The sequence below is a fragment of the Leguminivora glycinivorella genome, chromosome 4 (assembly GCF_023078275.1).
Source record: "Leguminivora glycinivorella isolate SPB_JAAS2020 chromosome 4, LegGlyc_1.1, whole genome shotgun sequence".
Taxonomy (NCBI): domain Eukaryota; kingdom Metazoa; phylum Arthropoda; class Insecta; order Lepidoptera; family Tortricidae; genus Leguminivora; species Leguminivora glycinivorella.
The window spans coordinates 23,571,436-23,592,211 of record NC_062974.1 but is presented as its reverse complement, the minus strand read 5'-3'; the positions used below and the strand labels follow the sequence as shown (position 1 = coordinate 23,592,211).

At 36.5% G+C, this 20,776-nt stretch overlaps 3 protein-coding genes across 3 annotated transcripts; 1 reads left to right on the top strand and 2 right to left on the bottom strand.

The window, feature by feature from the left end:
- Window positions 1-1,460: 1,460 nt before the first annotated feature.
- Window positions 1,461-12,383, bottom strand: LOC125225863 (gastric triacylglycerol lipase-like). The gene is made up of 6 exons (XM_048129738.1): window positions 12,160-12,383; window positions 11,748-11,946; window positions 4,169-4,536; window positions 3,736-3,876; window positions 2,454-2,824; window positions 1,461-1,666 (listed from the first exon to the last, which is right to left on the bottom strand). Exons 1-6 carry the CDS (start codon window positions 12,379-12,381, stop codon window positions 1,546-1,548), a joined length of 1,422 nt encoding a protein of 473 aa, XP_047985695.1. The 5' UTR covers window positions 12,382-12,383; the 3' UTR covers window positions 1,461-1,545.
- Window positions 12,384-14,029: 1,646 nt separating this feature from the next.
- On the bottom strand, window positions 14,030-17,362 carry LOC125225745. Its single transcript, XM_048129585.1, has 6 exons — window positions 17,237-17,362; window positions 16,939-17,152; window positions 16,431-16,801; window positions 16,190-16,330; window positions 14,895-16,051; window positions 14,030-14,527 (listed from the first exon to the last, which is right to left on the bottom strand). Exons 1-6 carry the CDS (start codon window positions 17,348-17,350, stop codon window positions 14,296-14,298), a joined length of 2,229 nt encoding a protein of 742 aa, XP_047985542.1. The 5' UTR covers window positions 17,351-17,362; the 3' UTR covers window positions 14,030-14,295.
- A 239-nt stretch (window positions 17,363-17,601) lies between these two features.
- LOC125225826 (lipase 1-like) lies at window positions 17,602-20,252 on the top strand. Its single transcript, XM_048129684.1, has 6 exons — window positions 17,602-17,795; window positions 18,159-18,369; window positions 18,637-19,007; window positions 19,089-19,226; window positions 19,303-19,670; window positions 20,129-20,252. Exons 1-6 carry the CDS (start codon window positions 17,631-17,633, stop codon window positions 20,241-20,243), a joined length of 1,368 nt encoding a protein of 455 aa, XP_047985641.1. The 5' UTR covers window positions 17,602-17,630; the 3' UTR covers window positions 20,244-20,252.
- Window positions 20,253-20,776: the final 524 nt, after the last annotated feature.

Below are 20,776 nucleotides of genomic sequence, written 5' to 3'. Positions count from 1 at the left end.
TCATATATACCAATAGATCAAGAGGAAAACGTATCTACTTAGCGTGTCAAATGAACTCAGTGAAATCCACTGAGTTGTCCGTCTTTACTCGCAGCTTGCAGCTTTCGGGCGTCAATTTTTGTAAGTTGAAGTCAACCAAAACATAAAAAATGCCTCGTTACGTGATATTCAATTGCAACAACACAAAAATTATGAACAATCAAGAGCCTGAGACATATTTAAAATTACGCGCGAATCAACTTCAGCAAAATTTGACACGTCTCGTCCTTCCTATACAAATATATGAATTTGTTTCTTCTATCTAAATTAAGTTCTGTGGTTTGTCCTTTTCGATCACACCAATACGTCGGAAAGGGACAAACGAACTTTATCGGCTTGAAACTTTAGAGTACGTTTATGAATAAGGGGGTAAATCTAATCTAACAGTGTGGATTACGACACGTCAGACAAATGTTTGAACGCAACTTCTTAGGATGTTTTTGTGTAATTGTTTTTATTAAGTATCTGTTACTTATTTTGTCCTGTGTATGTGTGCTGTACTTAATAAATGTCTTTTTCTTTCTTTCTTTCTTTCTTTCTCTCAACTATTATGTTGTTGCACTGAATCCCGCTTAATACTCTTTTGATATTTGACATGAAACTATAAATACCTCAGCCATCTCAGCATCACCTTTAATGTCAATATATTCTTAACTATGCAACATCTAAAGTTTCTAGAGTTTTATTTCTTTATTTATGTAAAATTGAACTATTATTTTTGTTTCGACAAATCGGAATAATTATGATTTTTTACATGTAGGTACGAGTATAATGTTTGTCACTTCTCCGTGTTTGGGGTTAATCTAAATGCTAATATTTATTTTATTAAAGTAGGCGGAGTCAGTCCAAAAACCCAAACAACAAAAGACTAATAATAAAGAAGAAACAATAATAAAGAATAAATTGTACGTCCTATCATGTGCTTTTCTCTTTGTATACAAATGCTGTCTTTCTATGTAGAGGGTCAGGGTCAATTTTCTCTGCAGCTCCACCTATTACGAAGTAAATATGATGTTCCAATATTCGGTTGAGGATTAAAGATACAGGGCAAATAAACGTTATACTGTTGTTCATATTACTTTAATAACTACATTGATGATTTACACATAAAATCTTGCTATGTATTTTTAATGGATTGGTTCACTTTATCGGCTTATGTTCTACCAAAGATTAAATATAAGAAGATCATACCATCCCATACATTAAAATGCGACCGCCTAAGAACGCACATACACTACACCACACACAGATGGCGCCACAAAAAAATGTCTTGTAGCTTTCGATTATACTTGTAGATGGCGTTAAGTGTCACTTTTGACATAGATTTATAGCTCGAAAGTGACACTTAACGCCATCTACAAGTATAATCGAAAGCTACAAGACATTTTTTTTGTGGCGCCATCTGTGTGTGGTGTAGAGTATGCGCGTTCTTAGGCAGTCGCATTTTAATGTATGGGATGGTATGATCTTCGTAATATATTTAATGTGTGGTTCGACTAAAAATCTCTATCTATATGCAAAAAAGTATACGACAATGGCAAGCGCAACACCAAATATTATAAGTCCAATCCACCAAGGGAACTTGTCAGCTTTCTTCTCTTCTTTTTCTGTGACGTACTTTTTATTTCTGTAAATATGACATAGGTTTATAAACTGAAATAGATATCATATACGAAAGAAAAAACGATAAGGCCCTTCAGCTGCTTACGTGGCTAACGTCCTTACCACTAGACCACCCGCCCGCCCGGTCTTGTGGTAAGGACGTTAGCCGCGTAAGCTAAAGACCCGGGTTGGACTGGGCCTCGTCGTTTTTTTATTTCGTGTATGATATCTATTTTAGATATAAACTATTCTTTATGTTTACTTTGTCTTAATTTTTTATATAATTATGTAAATTAATGTTAAATCCATATCAATATTCTTAGAACAAATTAAATTATCCTCATAAATATTATCTTATGCCGAGTGGTTTGAGGCATCCGTCGCGATAACGGAGGACGCTGGTTCGAATCCAGCTTTGGACACTTGGAGGCCTTGGTCATTTTTTCTTTGTATATGACATTTATTTCAGTTCATATCAATATTATAAATGAGAAATTGTGTGTGTCTCTTTGTTTGTCGAATGGAGCGACGAATTGACGTGATTTTTTAAGTGGATATAGTTGAAGGGATGGAGAATGACATAGGCTACTTCTTGTCTCTTTGTAACTCGAATTATAAAAGAAAATATTACATATTTCCTTGCATAATTTGTTTTGAAAATAAATTCTACCTAATTGCATTGTCGGAAATACGTTTCTCCTGTAATTCCTGTCGCGGCTAAAGCCATGACTCGTCCACAATCCAGCCCTCGGATTCATTTCCTATCGAACGCTAATTAGACTATTAAAACACAGATATATCGATACACTTACTCCGGTAAATATTCTATAATAGTATTATAAACGTCATGCATTACATCTGGACCGTCCATAAAGTCATCATGTTTAAAATTCGGTCTCTCCACTTTTCTGATATTAGCATTAATCATTCTCTTTGCCAATTCCTTAATGTCATGTTCTGCGATCATTTCGTCAGTTGGCGTATATATTAATGTAGTGCGAACAGTAACAGCTGTAAAATCGTATGAAGGAGCATCTCCTCTTTTTCCATAGACGTCTCGGTTTGCTGATACGTAATCAAAGCGACGAAAGTCTTTCTTGTCTATGTTTTGTGCCCAGTGAATTAAAGTCTTGGTAGATCCACCTCTTGTTGCTACTTTCGAATTATTGTAATGATGTATACCCTGTGAATATAATTATATATAATGAAAGTCTTGATAAGCTCTTTTTTCTGCACGGTCATCTCCCATTCTCTCCACATGGCCGATGACATGAATGATCGTGCGGCCGGTTGGAATCAGGTTCCGATGGATCGACGAGGTCCAGAAAGACCTGTGTGCCCTTTCAAGTGACTGAATGGCATCAGATCGCACAGGGAAGGAGCGAATGGCAGTCTCCTTTCCTGCACCTATTAAGCTCTTATAGATCTCTGTTTGGTTAGCTGGTAGAGAATGCCTTCTGGCATTAAGTTCGCCTTTTGTACATTTTACTGTGCAATAAAGTTTAAATAAATAAATAAATAAATAAAAGTCTAGTGTCGGAGGCCAAGATCCACTTCGGGTCGCTGAGCCAGCGAAGTAAGTAAAGTCTCGATAGATTTACCTCTAGGTGCTTCTTTCGAATCATTGTAATGATGTACTGTGAATATGATATAGCGCTGGTGGCCTAGCGGTAATCCGGAGGTCGCGGGTTCGAACCCCGGCTCGTACCAATGAGTTTTTCGGAACTTATGTGCGAAATGTCATTTGATATGTGCCAGTCGCTTTTCGGTGAAGGAAAACATCGTGATGAAACCGGACTAATTCCAATAAGGCCTTCGGGTTGAAAGGTCAGATGGCAGTTGCTTTCGTAAAACTAGTGCCTACGCCAAATCTTGGGATTAGTTGTCAAAGTGGACCCCAGGCTCCCATGAGCCGTGGCAAATGCCGGGATAACGCAAGGAGGATGATGATGATGATGTACTATGCATATAATTCTGTGACATTAGCCATAGTAAAATATGTATCCTTAATTTAACCATTATGCTAAAGATACAAGATTAAGGCATATTTTATATACTGCTAATCATTAATTACTTGTCGTTTAATGTTCTTACCAACATTCCCTGAACGTTAATTTCCTTGCAAATGGCTTCATATTTTTCTGAACCCAAGCACATTGTTGAAACGAATTGCACTTTTTCTTTTTCGTAGTCATATGGAAATATTTCATAAACTTTAGCTTCTTTAAGGTCTCTCTGTAACATAATAATACAGTGATAGTATGAGTTTCAATTGTGGTTAAATAGGTACCTAATTTTTTATGAGTATAATTATTATGACATGAGTCAGTCAGGGTCAGGGCTGCTATCAGATCCGTGCTGGGTGCAAAAAATAGGTTATTTTTGACAAACTTATTTTCCAGGATTAAAAAAGTTTGCATGGGACGAAAAAAAATTGAAGCTACTAATCAAGAACACGCTTAAATGTAAATATAGTATAACCTAAGTTACAGAATAAGTTATCGCGTAATAATACTTCTATACTTACATAAAGTATTTTGTGATTTATTAACTCCTTTCTAAGAGCGGTGTTCCGCATTTCACCGCTTAAAGCGATTGGGGCCATCAGAAACGCCCTATCAAATCTTTCATTGTACATCGGCAACAACGAATTTAGGACTAAAAAGAATGTTCCGCCCAACCCATAACTGATGTAGTGCAGTTTTTTGAACCCTGTTCTGCTTAGTATAAAGTCTACTGAGGCAGCGAGGTCGAAATAGCCGATTTCCTCGAATGAATAATTTGAGAATTTTTGGGATTCCTTGTCTGGGTCTAATGTTATGTGTCTTCGGCTATATCTGTTGCCACGGGCGTTAAAGAGCCATACATCGTACCCAAGATCCTGCAGTTTGTGAGCTGAAAGAAACTTAACAGGACATTTTTAAAGGAACACGAAAATTATGACGGAATTCGTGTCATATTTAATTATTTAATTTCCTTTATATGAACATTTGTCAGATTTTTTAGAAATAACATACAATCTGCTACTGTTTCTTTTAAAAAAATGGTTTAATAAATGGATGTCACTGATAACAAATTCATTATTAATTTATAAATATAATTTGATAAGATAGCTGTAAAAACACAACATAAAGAACATTAAGTAGCTTACTTATACTTAAGACCCCTTACTCCTTAGAGCGCTCATCAATTTCACGAAACGGCCATCGATAGATGGCGTTGGCGCTCGGTACGCGAGCACCGGCAACTCAACGCGCGTTTCAACGCAGACACGAATAATCTTGATAGTTTTGAATTAAATTGCTAATAACATAATTTTCAATTTTATATGGGGGCTCTTTATTTAATTTCATATTCATGGTATAGTAGTAGTAAATAAGATATATGAATGTAGTAAAAGTATAGTATTAGTCTACATGTACATATATAAATTCAGGTTTCCTAATTGATTGATTCAACAACCAACACCGCTGAGCCGAAACTACGAAAGCTAGAAAGTCGAAATTTGTATAGATTGCATTAACAAAATTTCGAAGAGATAAGAATCGATTATGAAAATTTACACCCCTAGTAGAGGGAAAAAGGGGGTGAAAGTTTGTAGCGGGATCAATTTGTTTTTTTTTATTAGGAAAATTTTAGTTAGGAACTTGAAATTAGAGAATAGTTTAATAGTGATGTCTGTTTTTTAGGGTTCCGTAGTCAACTAGGAACTCTTATAGGTATCGCCATGTCTGTCTGTCCATCCGTCCGTCCGTCCGTCCGTCCGTCCGTCCGTCCGCGGATAATCTCAGTAACCGTAAGCACTAGAAAGCTGAAATTTAGTAACAATATGTATATTAATCACGTCAACAAAGTGCAAAAATGAAAAATGGAAAAAATAAAGTGGGGGCTGATTTTTTTTTTCATTCCAACCCCAACGTGTGATATATTTTTGGATAGGTATTTAAAAATGAATAAGGGTTTACTAAGATCGTTTTTTGATAATATTAATATTTTCGGAAATTATCACAGTTATACTGACTTTCATATTTTTATAAGAACAGCATGCACTTACGTCCAGAACAGTGACATTTGGTGCATTGGAACTGCTCATGATGTGTCACTTTTTAACCGTCGCCTCAAATCTGAGAGATTTGAGGCGAGGTTCTCAATTCGTCTGTATGTTTATTTATTTTTTTCATTTTTTTATGTTTGTTCCTCGATATCTCCGTTGTTACTGGACCGATTCAAAAAAAATATTGAATGTATATGAATACAGATTGGTCCCATTTTTCTCAGAACCCAGTTCTGATGATGGGATCCTGGAGTAATCGAGGGAACTCCTCGAATCTGAAAGGCATACGTATGGTGATTTTTGTGTTTTTAAGGGAACAGCATGCATTTAGGTACGGAACAGTGACATTTGGTGCAGTGGAACTGCTGATGATGGCCAGAACGGAACTTCTCAAATCTGAACGGCACGCTTATAGTGACTTTGGTATTTTTATAAGAACAGCATGCACTTTCGTCCAGAATAGTGACATTTGGTGCAGTGGAACTGCTGATGATGGTCAGATCAGAACCGATCTTCTCAAATCTGAACGGAACACTTATAGTGACTTTGGTATTCTTATAAGAACATCATGCACTTACGTCCAGTCCAGAACAGTGATATTTGGTGCAGTGGAACTGCTGATGATGGTCAGAACACTCAGAACCAAACTCTTCAAATCTGAACGGCACGCTTATAGTGACTTTGGTATTTTTATAAGAACAGCATGCACTTACGTCCGGAACAGTGACATTTGGTGCAGTGGAACTGCTGATGATGGTCAGAACCGAACTCCTCAAATCTGAACGGCACACTCATAGTGACTTTGGTATTTTTGTAAGAAAAGCATGCATTTAAGTTCAGAACAGTGACATTTATTTAGTTATGTTTGTTAAGCATAATTATTGAGTTTTCAAGTCAAAGTTTGTCAAGCTTCGATTTCTTATAATCGGATTCATGAGGAATTGAGAAACTCTCAAACCTTAGCGTTATACGTATATTGATTTGTGTTGCCATCAAATAATTAAAGCATTAAAAGCAGTTTTAAAAAATACCTACACATTTCTACATAATCCAACATTCGCAAGTAGCTTTCACCACAACCCGAAAGGCGGCGGTTTTTTTTTTCTTAAAAAATATTAAACGTTTTTTTATGGGATAGGAGGCAAACGAGCAGATAGGCTGCCTGATGGTAAGCGATCACTGCCGCCCATGGACACCAGAAGTGTTGGAGGTGCGTTGCCGGCCTTTAAGATGGATGTACGCTCTTTTCTTGAAGGTTTGATGGTCGCATTGGTCCGGAAATACCGCTGGCGACAATTCATTCCTCAGTTTAACTGTGCATGACGTGACCAAATTTGCAAAACGTTGCGTCTTAGAAACATTTTAAAGGGTGAAAATCAAAATATGTACACCGTGTCCAATAAGTTTGAATACAGCACAAATAGCCAATAAAACAAAATGAACAAATAGTTACTACATTATTATTATATTTTATGAATTGCACTCTTATTTACTACATTCACAACAAATGTTTTGGAATAACTCCAGCATTAACTTGTTTACCAGCCTCAAACGCTTCTCAAACGGATCACACGCGGCACGCACCGTTTTCTTCACATTTCATCCCAAATACTCTCAATAATCTTTTTGAAATGATCTAGGTTTATGATTTTATAAAAATTTAGGGCCGGTTGCATCAAACCGTCTGTCACCGTTAAAGCGTTCGTTAAATTTTATTGCATGGGAAGTTCCATAGACATCTGTTGAGTGACGATGATGTGTCTGTCAAATGTGGTTGATGCAACTGGCCCTTAGTCTTCAAAGCATGTATGACCATACAAAGTAGTCTAATACGCCTAAACCTGGAGGCCTGGGTGGCCACTCATGTTTCGGATAAAAAACTGCCAAATTAGTCTGAAACTACGCTAGAATACCATTTGCCGAATGTGCTGGAGGTGCGTCTTGTTGGGACACATGATACTCATTCCCAAGCATCCTTTTTAACTTTAAGGCATTTTTTTCTCCAAAACCTTGGTTTTAAAGAAAAAAACGTTGATTTTAACGCTTTTATCTGTAAGTACTGAAGGTAGTTTACCTCGCTTACATACTGCATCCATGGTGGTGACCGATGGTGAGCTCTGGAACCTAGGCACACTTTTCTAGTTGCCCGGAACGTTATCTATCCTCGGTACCCATAATAGTTTATTTTGGACACGTGGCGTCTGTTTTATCACATACAGATTCTGCTTATAAAAAATAACTCGTCACCTGCGTGCCGAGCAAGTATTTTGTTGGCACTTTACCTCTTTGTTTTTCTTAGACACTTCGGAAATTTCATGAACTTTGTGCTTGTATTTTATTAAAAGGAATATACTCTTCAGTTTAAATAAGAATTTGATGGTCTGTGATCCCTATATCTTTAGAACTGAGGTAAAATGTGAGTATTCGGACTTATTGGACACGGTGTACATGTTCGTTCTAAAAGTAGCTGATCAAGCATCGTCGGTTTGGAAAGCCTGCGGTAAAATTTTTGCTCATTACTATACATATTCGATTTAAAGGGTTTTGAGATTTAGGAAATAAATCAACGCTTCATTAGATTTAATTTAATAGCATTATGTAATTATAATCTCAATGTAAGTGCAAGCAGTCTTATTTACAATAAACTTAAAAGCGGAAACAAATATATGCAGAAAGAAAAAAAGAAGCTGTCAATACTGAATCCCCTAGGGTGGCTATGTATGAATAGCACAGAAAAGTATTAAAATAAAATAAAAACCGGCCAAAAGCGTGTCGGGCCACGCTCAGTGTAGGGTTCCGTAGTTTTCCGTATTTTTCTCAAAAACTAACCTATAAAGTTCAAAACAAATTTTCAAAGAAATTCTTTGTAAAGTTCTACTTTTGTGATTTTTTTCATATTTTTAAACATATGGTTCAAAAGTTATAGCGATTATTTCCGAAAATATGAAAATTATCAAAAATCGATCTTAGTAAAACCTAATTCATTTTTAAATACCTATCTAACAATATATCACACGTTGGGGTTGAAATGAAAAAAAATATCTGCCCCCTCTTTACATGTAGGTAGGGGTACCCTAATAAAACATTTATTATTATTAACGACCTTCCACATATTTATAATAGCCCAAACATGATGGGGTTATGATGAGGAGAATAGCAGTTCTGTTGACCACCTCCTGACTCCATCATGAGAACTTGGACCTCGTCTAGTTCGATCGTGCTCGTCAGCCCAAATCTAATGAGCCCGAACATGATGGGATTATGATGAGGAGAATAGCAGTTCTGTTGGCCACCTCCTGACTCCATCATGAGACCCTGGACCTAATCTAGTTCGATGGTGCTCGTCAGCCCAAATCTAATGAGCCCAAACATGATGGGGTTATGATGAGGAGAATAGCAGTTCTGTTGACCACCTCCTGACTCCATCATGAGACCTTGGACCTCATCTAGTTCGATGGTGCTCGTCAGCCCAAATCTAATGAGCCCGAACATGATGGGGTTATGATGAGGAGAATAGCAGTTCTGTTGGCCACCTCCTGACTCCATCATGAGACCTTGGACCTCATCTAGTTCGGTGGTGCTCGTCAGCCCAAATCTAATGAGCCCAAACATGATGGGGTTATGATGAGGAGAATAGCAGTTCTGTTGACCACCTCCTGACTCCATCATGAGACCCTGGACCTCATCTAGTTCGATGGTGCTCGTCAGCCCAAATCTAATGAGTCCAAACATGAAGGGGTTATGATGAGGAGAATAGCAGTTCTGTTGACCACCTCCTGACTCCATCATGAGACCTTGGACCTCATCTAGTTCGATGGTGCTCGTCAGCCCAAATCTAATGAGCCCGAACATGATGGGGTTATGATGAGGAGAATAGCAGTTCTGTTGGCCACCTCCTGACCCCGTCATGAGACCTTGGACCTCATCTAGTTCGATGGTGCTCGTCAGCCCAAATCTAATGAGCCCAAACATGATGGGGTTATGATGAGGAGAATAGCAGTTCTGTTGACCACCTCCTGACTCCATCATGAGAACTTGGACCTCGTCTAGTTCGATCGTGCTCGTCAGCCCAAATCTAATGAGCCCGAACATGATGGGATTATGATGAGGAGAATAGCAGTTCTGTTGGCCACCTCCTGACTCCATCATGAGACCCTGGACCTAATCTAGTTCGATGGTGCTCGTCAGCCCAAATCTAATGAGCCCAAACATGATGGGGTTATGATGAGGAGAATAGCAGTTCTGTTGACCACCTCCTGACTCCATCATGAGACCTTGGACCTCATCTAGTTCGATGGTGCTCGTCAGCCCAAATCTAATGAGCCCGAACATGATGGGGTTATGATGAGGAGAATAGCAGTTCTGTTGGCCACCTCCTGACTCCATCATGAGACCTTGGACCTCATCTAGTTCGGTGGTGCTCGTCAGCCCAAATCTAATGAGCCCAAACATGATGGGGTTATGATGAGGAGAATAGCAGTTCTGTTGACCACCTCCTGACTCCATCATGAGACCCTGGACCTCATCTAGTTCGATGGTGCTCGTCAGCCCAAATCTAATGAGCCCAAACATGAAGGGGTTATGATGAGGAGAATAGCAGTTCTGTTGACCACCTCCTGACTCCATCATGAGACCTTGGACCTCATCTAGTTCGATGGTGCTCGTCAGCCCAAATCTAATGAGCCCGAACATGATGGGGTTATGATGAGGAGAATAGCAGTTCTGTTGGCCACCTCCTGACCCCGTCATGAGACCTTGGACCTCATCTAGTTCGATGGTGCTCGTCAGCCCAAATCTAATGAGCCCAAACATGATGGGGTTATGATGAGGAGAATAGCAGTTCTGTTGACCACCTCCTGACTCCATCATGAGACCTTGGACCTCATCTAGATCGATGGTGCTCATCAGCCCAAATCTAATGAGCCCAAACATGGTGGAGTTATGATAAGTAGAATAGCAGTTCTGTTGAACATCTCCTGCCTGACTCCATCATCATGAGAACCAGAACCTCATCCTGGTCCCAAAATATAATAATAATTCAAACTCTCAACAAACTTCACGTATAACTTAAAATCCAAAATCATATGAAAAGCATGTCGAATGCTAAAATTGCATAAGGTGTAAAAAGGATCAAGATTTGTTTAGTCGCAGTTTACGGCACTTCTCGGAACTATCGAGCTGCTTATGAAAGCTAGGTGCGCCGGACGATCAAACGCAGGTCCGTTGTCTTCGAGCGCTCGGCGCAGACTGAGCGGGCTCGCGTTAGCACAGTGTCTTTTATTCGAATTTTAGGTGTTTTAAAAACATATCTATCGACAGAAAGGTATGTCTTATATGTATGATTTTTTTCTTATAGGTCAATAAGAAGTTCTAGTTTAGGATAATATTATTTAAGAGTTACAAAAAATGCAGGAATCGCAGGAAAAATACATAATGTAAACCTCTTTTTATCGAAAAAATGGGGAGGATACGGAAGGTTATTTATCCACCATTTCAAGTAAATCTCAAAATGTCAAAGTATTAGCTAACTCGTACAGGATATAACAAATAGGATTGTGATCATTTATTACCCCAAATAACATTTTTAACAGCACAATCACGATTCTAAACGAGCTATCCCACTATGAAAATTGAAAACGTCTTCCGAAAAAACTGATTTTTCGGAAGTATAAAAAGACATATTTTAAAGTAGTACCAATTGACTTTCTAGCTTAAGATATGTACTTTTAGGAACATTATCATTTTTTTAATAATCATTTATAGTTTCTTTATAATTTTGAATGAAAAAGGTTCTATTTTGCAAAAAACGCTCGTCTTTAGGAATAAGGCCTCTTAATACTCCGCAACAAACTTTAGGACTAACCATGAAAACGAAAAAAATTTTTTACTCCACCATAGAAAATTACAGAATGGCCAAATTGAACTAGACAATATTTCGCGATGTCGGGTTAAAAGTTGCTCAGTATAACTTCGAAAATAAATGCCATTCATTCATTCCTTCATTATTCTCCAACTTAATACTAATATGAATGATGAAACATTTCGAGCCCACCTAGATTCTGGTCCTCTTTTTGTGCAAGAAATCTATCCGAAGACTGGTACATCCCGTGAACTAGCAGAACTGGACAAAATTCTATGTCCGCTTTACTAAATTCAGAAGACAGTCGAAACAATTTCAGTAAGTAAAGATCGCTTGTCTGTACGTCATATGAAGTGGGGGGCCTTCTTGATGAGATTTTCCGTGGTAAATTCTGTAAATTTAGCGAAACGACGTTATTCGAGCATTATCTGAGCTCGTAGCTAAACAAAACATACGAATGTATCATGAGCGTAATATTTTTGTGTTCTTTCTGTACAGGAATCGCCTCGGGCATCTTGCAATCTTGCAGAGTGCTTTGATTTATATATTGATCGTTTTCATAAATAAATATACAAATAAGAAATAGCATTATAAAAGGACTTACATCTCCATGGCGTTCAGGTTCATCTGACGAATCAATTGTAATTTTATCTGTACTTTTGACAGTAGTACTTTCCTCTACTTGAATTGTAATTTTATCTATACTTTTGACAGTAGTGTCAGTAGTACTTTCCTCTACTTGTTCTTCTTGTACTTGTTCTGCGTCACAAATGAAAATACTTCTAAGTGTCAAAATTAAAATTATGACACCGCCGTTCAGCAACATCATTTTGCTCCCAAGTTCGCATAGTTTCTGTGATATCAATGTAGATATAGACGTTAACTGTTAATTAAAACGTAATCAGTTCATTCCTTTTAGTAATTTAAAGGTGACTCCTTTTACACTTGGCACTGCTGTTGATTACAAGAATCTTATACTCATTATCAATATTTCAGGTAGGCATGAAACTGACAAAATACTAATCAACGATGTTTTCTTGGATTGTATGTTTGTATGCGTTGTTGAAGTATGTCCACTTTTAGAAAAAAATGCAGGTAATAGTATTAAAATTTCACCTTTTTTTAGCCATAACATAGGTCCGATAATGTTAACGATTCATTTTTGGTAGGTAACACGTAATTTTGAACTATTTTCTACGCAGGGACCCCTAACCTTCGGGGTTCTGTGGGGAGGGCAATTCGAAATTAAGATAAGGCTGAGATTCGTCAAAAATTATGCTTTTTTTTTGACGCGTCTTATTGTACGATAAAATTTCGAATCGCGTCATATTATTGTGCTTAAAACCATACAAAACTCATCTAATGCAAGAGGCTTTCACCACAATCTAAACACAGGTCTGTTTCCATCTACTTATTCTTCTTAAATCACAAAATAAAATAATTATAAGTGTCAACATAATTTTCGACGTCTAGAGATTTCAAACATATTTTCCTTTAATAAACGACGTGTCTGAGTTTATTGCCCTCACAAGGCTACCTAAGTATATGCTTTTCTTTATTCAAACAAAATATTCATCGAAAACTAATTGGATTTGTCTATAACTATTCTTGTTCAGTCTAATTGCCATTCTCGCGGCCATCGAACTTATAGTGCAATAATAGTGCATTGAACTGCATAACAGATGCACGTGACGGGGATATTCATTCGGGAACGTCTGTCTTTGCAAAATGTGAATCGAAACATTTTGCAAAGGCAGACTTAAATATGTATCCATTTCTTTACTCTGTTCCGTTGAAATAAGATGGAAAAGTGTACATGCACTGTTTTAACTTGGCATTAAATAAGACGATATTGAACACTGTTAATTTGTTTTTTTACTGTAGATATATGTGAGTGTATTTAGTAAAATCCCACTTTGTCGGTTACCATTAAGGCGAAATTTACTTGTATATTTATATGAATAAACTGACAAAGCCGCTTACCATATAGCAATCGAGAAAGTGGAACGTTTTCCCGTGCACACTCACATATTACATTGCAAATACATAAACGCACTGTCAAATTGTTTACCTAAGAGTAAGTTCAGCCACATTCTTCCAATACCTATCGTACTTGATGTTAGAAAAGGAATAGTTTAGGTATTTGCAAACCACAAGTAATTATTGGCAGCTTGTGTTCCTTTCATTAAAGATGGTTGATATTACTACGAATCTCTAACGGAGATTTGATTTATAAGCTCGGCCACAGGTGCGCGTTTTGAGAGCGCAGCGTTAGCGGAGCGTAAAAGCGCAATGATGGCGGTGCGCCGGACGGAGCAGAATGCAAGCGGATTGCGAGCAGAAGATTCTGATGGCGACGTCTAAGAGTTCTAAGCCTATATTGTGCAAACGTAAACTTCTAATTTAAGTATTGAATGACACAAAAGAAATAAAAACCACAATTTGTAGATAAAACAATTAGCTAAATGGACATTAACATTTAATACATATTCAGAAGTCCGCTCACAATGCGTGTGTTATGTGTGACCGCGCGAGCGTATTTAGAGCGAATTTCGCTCCGCTAACGCTACAATATCAAAACGCTCTATGTTTGGTCGAAGCTTTAAAGTTAAAAACAAAGTAAACCAGGCGTATCAATGAAGTTATAGCTTTATTCAGTTAGCCAATCATTAAAAAAAACTACTGAAACCATGTTACATCAGCAAAAGTTCTAAAGCATTTGCAGTATATATTTCAGAACTTATATTTCCATATGACAATTGAAATGAATATATTTTACAAAACATATGAATATCAACAGTCCGAAGAGCATTAAGCCTGGAATGAGAGCTATTATGTGCCAGTTTGTTTTCAGTAATTTCTCCTTGACCTTGTCTTCTGATTCGCTGCCTACTGTTGTACTAATATCTGTGGTATGTTCACTATTATCAATTTCATTTTGTCTTCCAATTGAAACTGTGTGGTTTGATCTCCTGTAATCATAATCAATTATTGAACATATCCAAAGCGATTGTTTTTAAGTTTGTTTACTTATTGAGTATGTAAAACTATTGGAAAGACTTGACATGATTTGACTTCGGAATATATTAGTCGTATTACTAAATAAGGGATAAGAAGAGAGTCTTTGTTTGATAACATATGAATGTTCAATTGAGATGTGGTGTGTTTATCATCAATCTGGATTTAATTTCGTTAAATACATACATACATACATACATACTTGTACAATCAGACCTGTATCCCATAAAGGGAGAGGCAGAAATTATGAGACTACTCAAGTTTAGGTGCCACTCTTGTGCCAATTTCGTTAAATAAATTACGATATTATTTTACACTCACGTTTCCAAGTCATTAATAATTTTATCATACACAAGTTCCATCACGTCTGGGGCATCAATAAAGTCCTTGTGTTTAAAATCTGTCTTTCCTTCATTCTTTTCAACATCTCTTGTCACATTGGTAACGTTTTTCTTCCCTTCCCTTAATATAAAATTACTTGTATGCGTAGGGACATCTGCATTACCTTCTCTGCCTATTTTTTTCTTTGCAAAATCACCTACATTGGTCATACTAGTAACCTCTCCGATTTCTTCGTTTTGTAATGAAGTATTAGCTACATTTGTAGGCATGTTTGTAATACCTTTCCAATATAATTGTGTGGTTTTGGTGTCACTAATATCTGTTCTCGTATCATTAACATTTTGGACGTCTACTTCTCTTGTCACAGTACTGTCCGTATATGTAGTTATGTTAGAATTACCATTCTTCTCTACTGCTTTTCTTGAAATGTCACCTTTATCTGTAGTGTCACCTTCTTCTGGTTTTATTTCTTTTAATGTAGTATTAGCTATATTTGTAGTCATGTTTTTTATACTTTTCCAATATGCTTCTGTAGTTATAGTGTCACTAATGTCTGTTGTCATATCAGTGACGTTTTGGACGTTTACTTCTCTTGTTACAGTACTGTTCGTATACGTAGTTATGCTATTATTAGCATTCTCATCTACTGTTTTTGTTGTAATGTGACCTTTATCTGTACTATCTTCTGGTTTTATTTCTTTTAATGTAACATTGCTGTTACTTGAAATCGTAGCAACAATACCACTCACTCTTGGAGTCGTACTACTTATATTCGTAGACGTGTCGCCAGATCCTTTCCTACCTATTTCTTTAATACCATCATCTGAATATCTAGACACACCACCTTCCCTTTTTAATGCTATTGTCGTAGTATAACTCATATTTACCGCCATGTCGGCAATATCTTTTGGGCTCACGTACTCATCGGTTGGATCAAAAATTATGTTAGTTTTAACAGTAATGAGACTTAAATTGTATTTAGGTGGTTCTTTGGTTCCATAATAATCTTCATTTATCTTTTCCCCGTAATCCCATCGACTGAAGCTTTTAGACTTAATATTTTGTGCTAAATGAACTAACTGTTTTATAGATCCACCTCTAGTTTCGTTTATATTGTTGTCTTGATTTTGTATGCCCTGTAAACGCATCATTGACAATAGTAGAAATATCATTATTCATGCACAGCACAAGGCTTTCTACTAAAATATGAATTATAGTTCGGTTAGGTAACGTTACATATAGTCATATAGTATTATGAAAGTTGGTGTTCTTACCATTATTTCATTAATTTTCAATAAACTGCAAATATTTCGATAGTTATCACTGCCAAGGCATTGTTCAGCCGAAAAAAGAATGTCTTTATTGGAAGAATCGTATGGGAATATTTCCTGAGCGCCAGCTTTTAAAAGGTTTTCCTGTAAGTATTAAACCAAATTATGACACAGGTCAGTAATTAACAAGTTGGTACTATTTATTCTTAGAACTTAGAAGATAATTAAAATCACTTTAACTTACATATATTTCATCATAGCGATTAGCCTCAACCCTGAGATCTTTATTAGGAAAGTAGTTTTGGTAACCAATAGGAGCAAAGAGATGTGCTGTGTCAAATTTGTTATTGTATTCAGGCTTCATAGAATTAAGTACCAAAAAAACAGTCCCTCCCAACGAATAACCGATGTAATGTATCTTTTCGTGTTTAGTATTCTCGAGAATGAAATTTACAGTGGCAGCGATATCTTGCAAAGCGATTTCCTCGTAAGTGTAATTAAAGAATTTTGCTTTATCTTTTGTTTCTGGTCCAAAAGATGTATGCCTTCGGCCATATTTATTACCTCGAAAATTTGCTAGCCAAACATCATATCCAAAGTCTTGAAGTTTAAATGCTGAAAGATAAAAAGTATCTTAATGTGAGGTAGCTTTAGCAGATTTGGGAAGTCGTATTATTTAATGAGGTCGTTTAATCAGTCCTACGTGCATAGGATACTTGATAACATCAAAATATAAATTTTATTTTACTTACCTAAAGACTGATTCTCTCGCTGCTGCAGAAATATGTCTGAACATTGAAACAAGCCATGAACCAGTAACACCGGGTATTTATAAGAAGTTGTTTCGTTATTTTCGTAAGTCAATCTAAATACCTTTAGTATGTATTGATCATTAGTTACAACGTTATACTCATTAAGATACCTTCCCGTCTTGTTTATTAGTTGAACTCTGTTCGTCAGAGGATTCTGAAAATCATTATAAAACTATTTAAAAAGTAAATTCTTTATATCATCGTGAGTTGTATTATCAAGTGAAATAAAAAGACTTACGTTCATACTATCTAAAACTTTCTTGATATTTGTTGATCTGACCCCGGGTAGTAGGATATCAGATGAAATAGTTTTAAGAAAAATAATCCAAATGACACCACATTTTGGCAGCATTGTGATGTTAGCGATTCCGAAATCGCTCTAATGGAATGATATTTACAGAAGTTCTCACTGAATTTCTTTACTAATTGGCACCTATAATGAACATACGATTGGCATCCTTAATTAGGAAATTGAAACATACAATCAAAAAATCTTGATCACCTTTCCAACTTTAGAATGGTATTTCATTATCTCCAAAGGGCAACTCAAACCGATATTGTTCATTTAAGTGCTAAGTAGCAGTATAGTGAAGTATAGTGAAAATCAGACACACGACTGTCGAGTCTTCGCCATGTTATTACAAAGACATACCGTCTTGGTTTTGTATTTATGTCTCCAAATTGTTTCATCTTTTAACGCAGGCGAAGAAACAGCAATAAACAAAACCGAAAAGAATTTAACTCAACACGCCAGACGTTTGAAGAAAACAAAGTTAAGATCACTAAAATTAATGCAAGTAAGTCGCAATACATTTTTATTCAACAACCACTTATTGTAAGGTGGCAAGGCGAGAATGAACCTGCGTCTGCAGCTCAAGCTGCTAACCTCCTGACTCCTAACCGATAGATCACCTGGCCACGGAGGCACACGTCCCTAATCTATTTATCTCTGATAGGCTAAACGCCTTTAGACAAACACTAAGGCCTCGTGATGGAGGGTTGTATTATCTGGTAGATGGCTATTGAAAAAGAAAATACAAATATTCTTCATCATAACCTATGCTCAAGCACAAACACCTATTTGTGCATGTGCGCTCATATTTCTATTCTTAAATAAACCGACAGTTCATTTCCTTGTCATATTTGTTTGAAATTCGCAGAATCCAACAGCAAATCTAATAGCACTCGACGACAAAGGAAGGTTCTTAAAGTCTTACGACATCGTCACTTGCGATGGTTACATTCTGAACATATTCAGGACTACTTACCAAAATGAAGAGCCGACACGTAAAGAATTTCCAGTTATACTAGTTCCTGGCTTGTACCAAACTTCCGACATATTTGTCAGACAAAACACTAAAAATTCTCTGGGTAAGTATTGTAAAACTATAAATACGAAATGTTTTAAACCACGTCTGTGGACTCGGTGGCAAACAAGCACACGATCTAACTGATGGCAAGTAATCACCGTAACTGTAAGCACCCAAAGACGGCTGCACCTTCACAGGAAACCTTTCATTTAATAACGTGTACGCTCTTCAAGACAACTTTAACAATGAGGGAATTACTTGAAAGCCGCATAGTACGTAACATTTACTAAAAATGTAATCACAATCATTAAACAATCTTTGCTTTCAGCTTTTATGCTCCAAGATCTAGGATACGATGTATGGCTTGCCAATGTACGGGGCAATAAATACGGCAGACGCCATTTGTACCTTGAATCAGAAACTGATGAAAGGACTCAGTTTTTTGACTACACCTACGACGAAATTGGTTTTTACGACGTTGCAGTAATCGTAGATTACATTTTGAATGACACTCGTAAAGAAAAAGTGCATTACATTGGACATTCGTTAGGTGGCACCGCATTTTTGATTTTGAATGCAATTAAGCCGGAGTTTAATAATAAATTTCAATCAGCACACCTATTGGCTCCTATTGGGTATCAGAACTACTTTCCTAACAAGAATTTTATGAAAGAAGTCGATAACTTCACGGAAATATTTGTAAGTTCATAAAATATATCGTTTATCATGTACTTAAGAGTGTAATTTCATGAAAACTATTCGTGATTTTAATTGTTACAGGAAGATCTTATAAAAAATGGAAAAGCAGAAATATTCCCTCCAGTGAAGGATGAAAACAAGTCCTACTCAGTAGGCGATTGTCTAGGCGAAGAAAAATATAAAAATATATGTGAAGAATTGCAAATTGATAAATTGATGGTAATGGAAGCTCGATACTACGAATATTTGCTTATTATTCTATTACTATCCATGACATTTTATAATATGTTTACAGGGCCTAGAAAAAGAAAATAATTCAAAGGACAAGACGAGGGGCGGTTCTATCAAGCTACTAGCTCATTTAGCTCAAACTATCAAATACAAAACGTTCAACCGATGGGATTACGGTGAAGAGGGAAATATGAAGCACTACAAAGTCAAAGAACCCCCTGTTTACAATATAAGTCAAATAACTGCTCCAACTAAAATAATATATGCTTCGAACGATGAGTTTGTGAGCCCTAAAGATATCGAGGATATGGCTAAGAGTATTGCTAAGGCTTCAATAAGAGAAGTGACGAGGAAAGATTTTAAACATCAAGACTTTCTTCTTGCGCCGGACGTTTTGGAAATCGTTTATAAGGACTTAGAAGAAGATCTAAAGTGAGTTTTACGACTGTGATATGAGTATGACTTACTCAAGGCAGTTTCTCTTGGATGAGAAAAAAAATAATGAGCTGTTTTTTTTGCAAGTTTGATGCAGAAGGAAAAAAAAACAATATTCTCTTTTTATTGAAGACAAAATAATAGTACATTACGATACAAGTGCGTAAAAAAGGAAGTTCGAAACGAGTGGCGATAAATTAAAACACGACCGAAGGGAGTGTTTTAAATCGACACGAGTAACGAATTTCCTTTTCGCACGTGTATCGTACGACGTTTTTCAGTACAGATGGCCCTCCGAAGTTTCGACCTGGCATATAATGAACCACTTGTCGCACTAGTGCGTAAAAAAAAACACCATCTGTACTGAAAATTTATTTCTTCGTATTGATTACCCTTTACTTAATATCTCACATATATTTAGAAAATTATATAAATAATGTAATGATTATTTACAGGCACATAGACCGTATACATTCGGAGGCTGAACAAGAAAAAAAGAGCATCCTGATGACGATGATGATTACGAAGACGATCCAACGACAATCAATCCAAATAATAATGGGGCAATAGTGAAAGAACCAAAAAACAATATGAAACTATTTTTACCACCTTCGGCGTGGATGAAGATGCTGATTTGGCTGCCCAAGCTGATAATACCAATTGTTTTGATTTTGTGTATTTTGATATTCTTTTGTTGTCTTAAGAAGTTTGATGTTCAATTTAAGGTGGGCATGAGAGGGGAGAAAGAAGCAGCAAAACTTAAAGGAGACAAGCCATAAAGAACGAATAAGTGTCGATATAAAATAAAAGTTTTTAGATAAAATTGCATAAAAAATTGAATCACATAACATATTGCGAGCAATTTTTTCATTACTAAGATTACACTCAATAAGGTCCACCAGAGCTGCAGTAATTATATTTAATACTGTGTGAGTTAACTGCGATTGTATTTCACTAATTACCCTTACCATTTCATTACCATGATTACAATCCGTTATCAGTACCTACTAATCATTTAATCAGTAGCAAGCACAATAGCCAAAATGTATTATACGATTTTTCCATTTTGGTTGAAGTTTTGAAGCTTAAAAAATTTGCTTGTG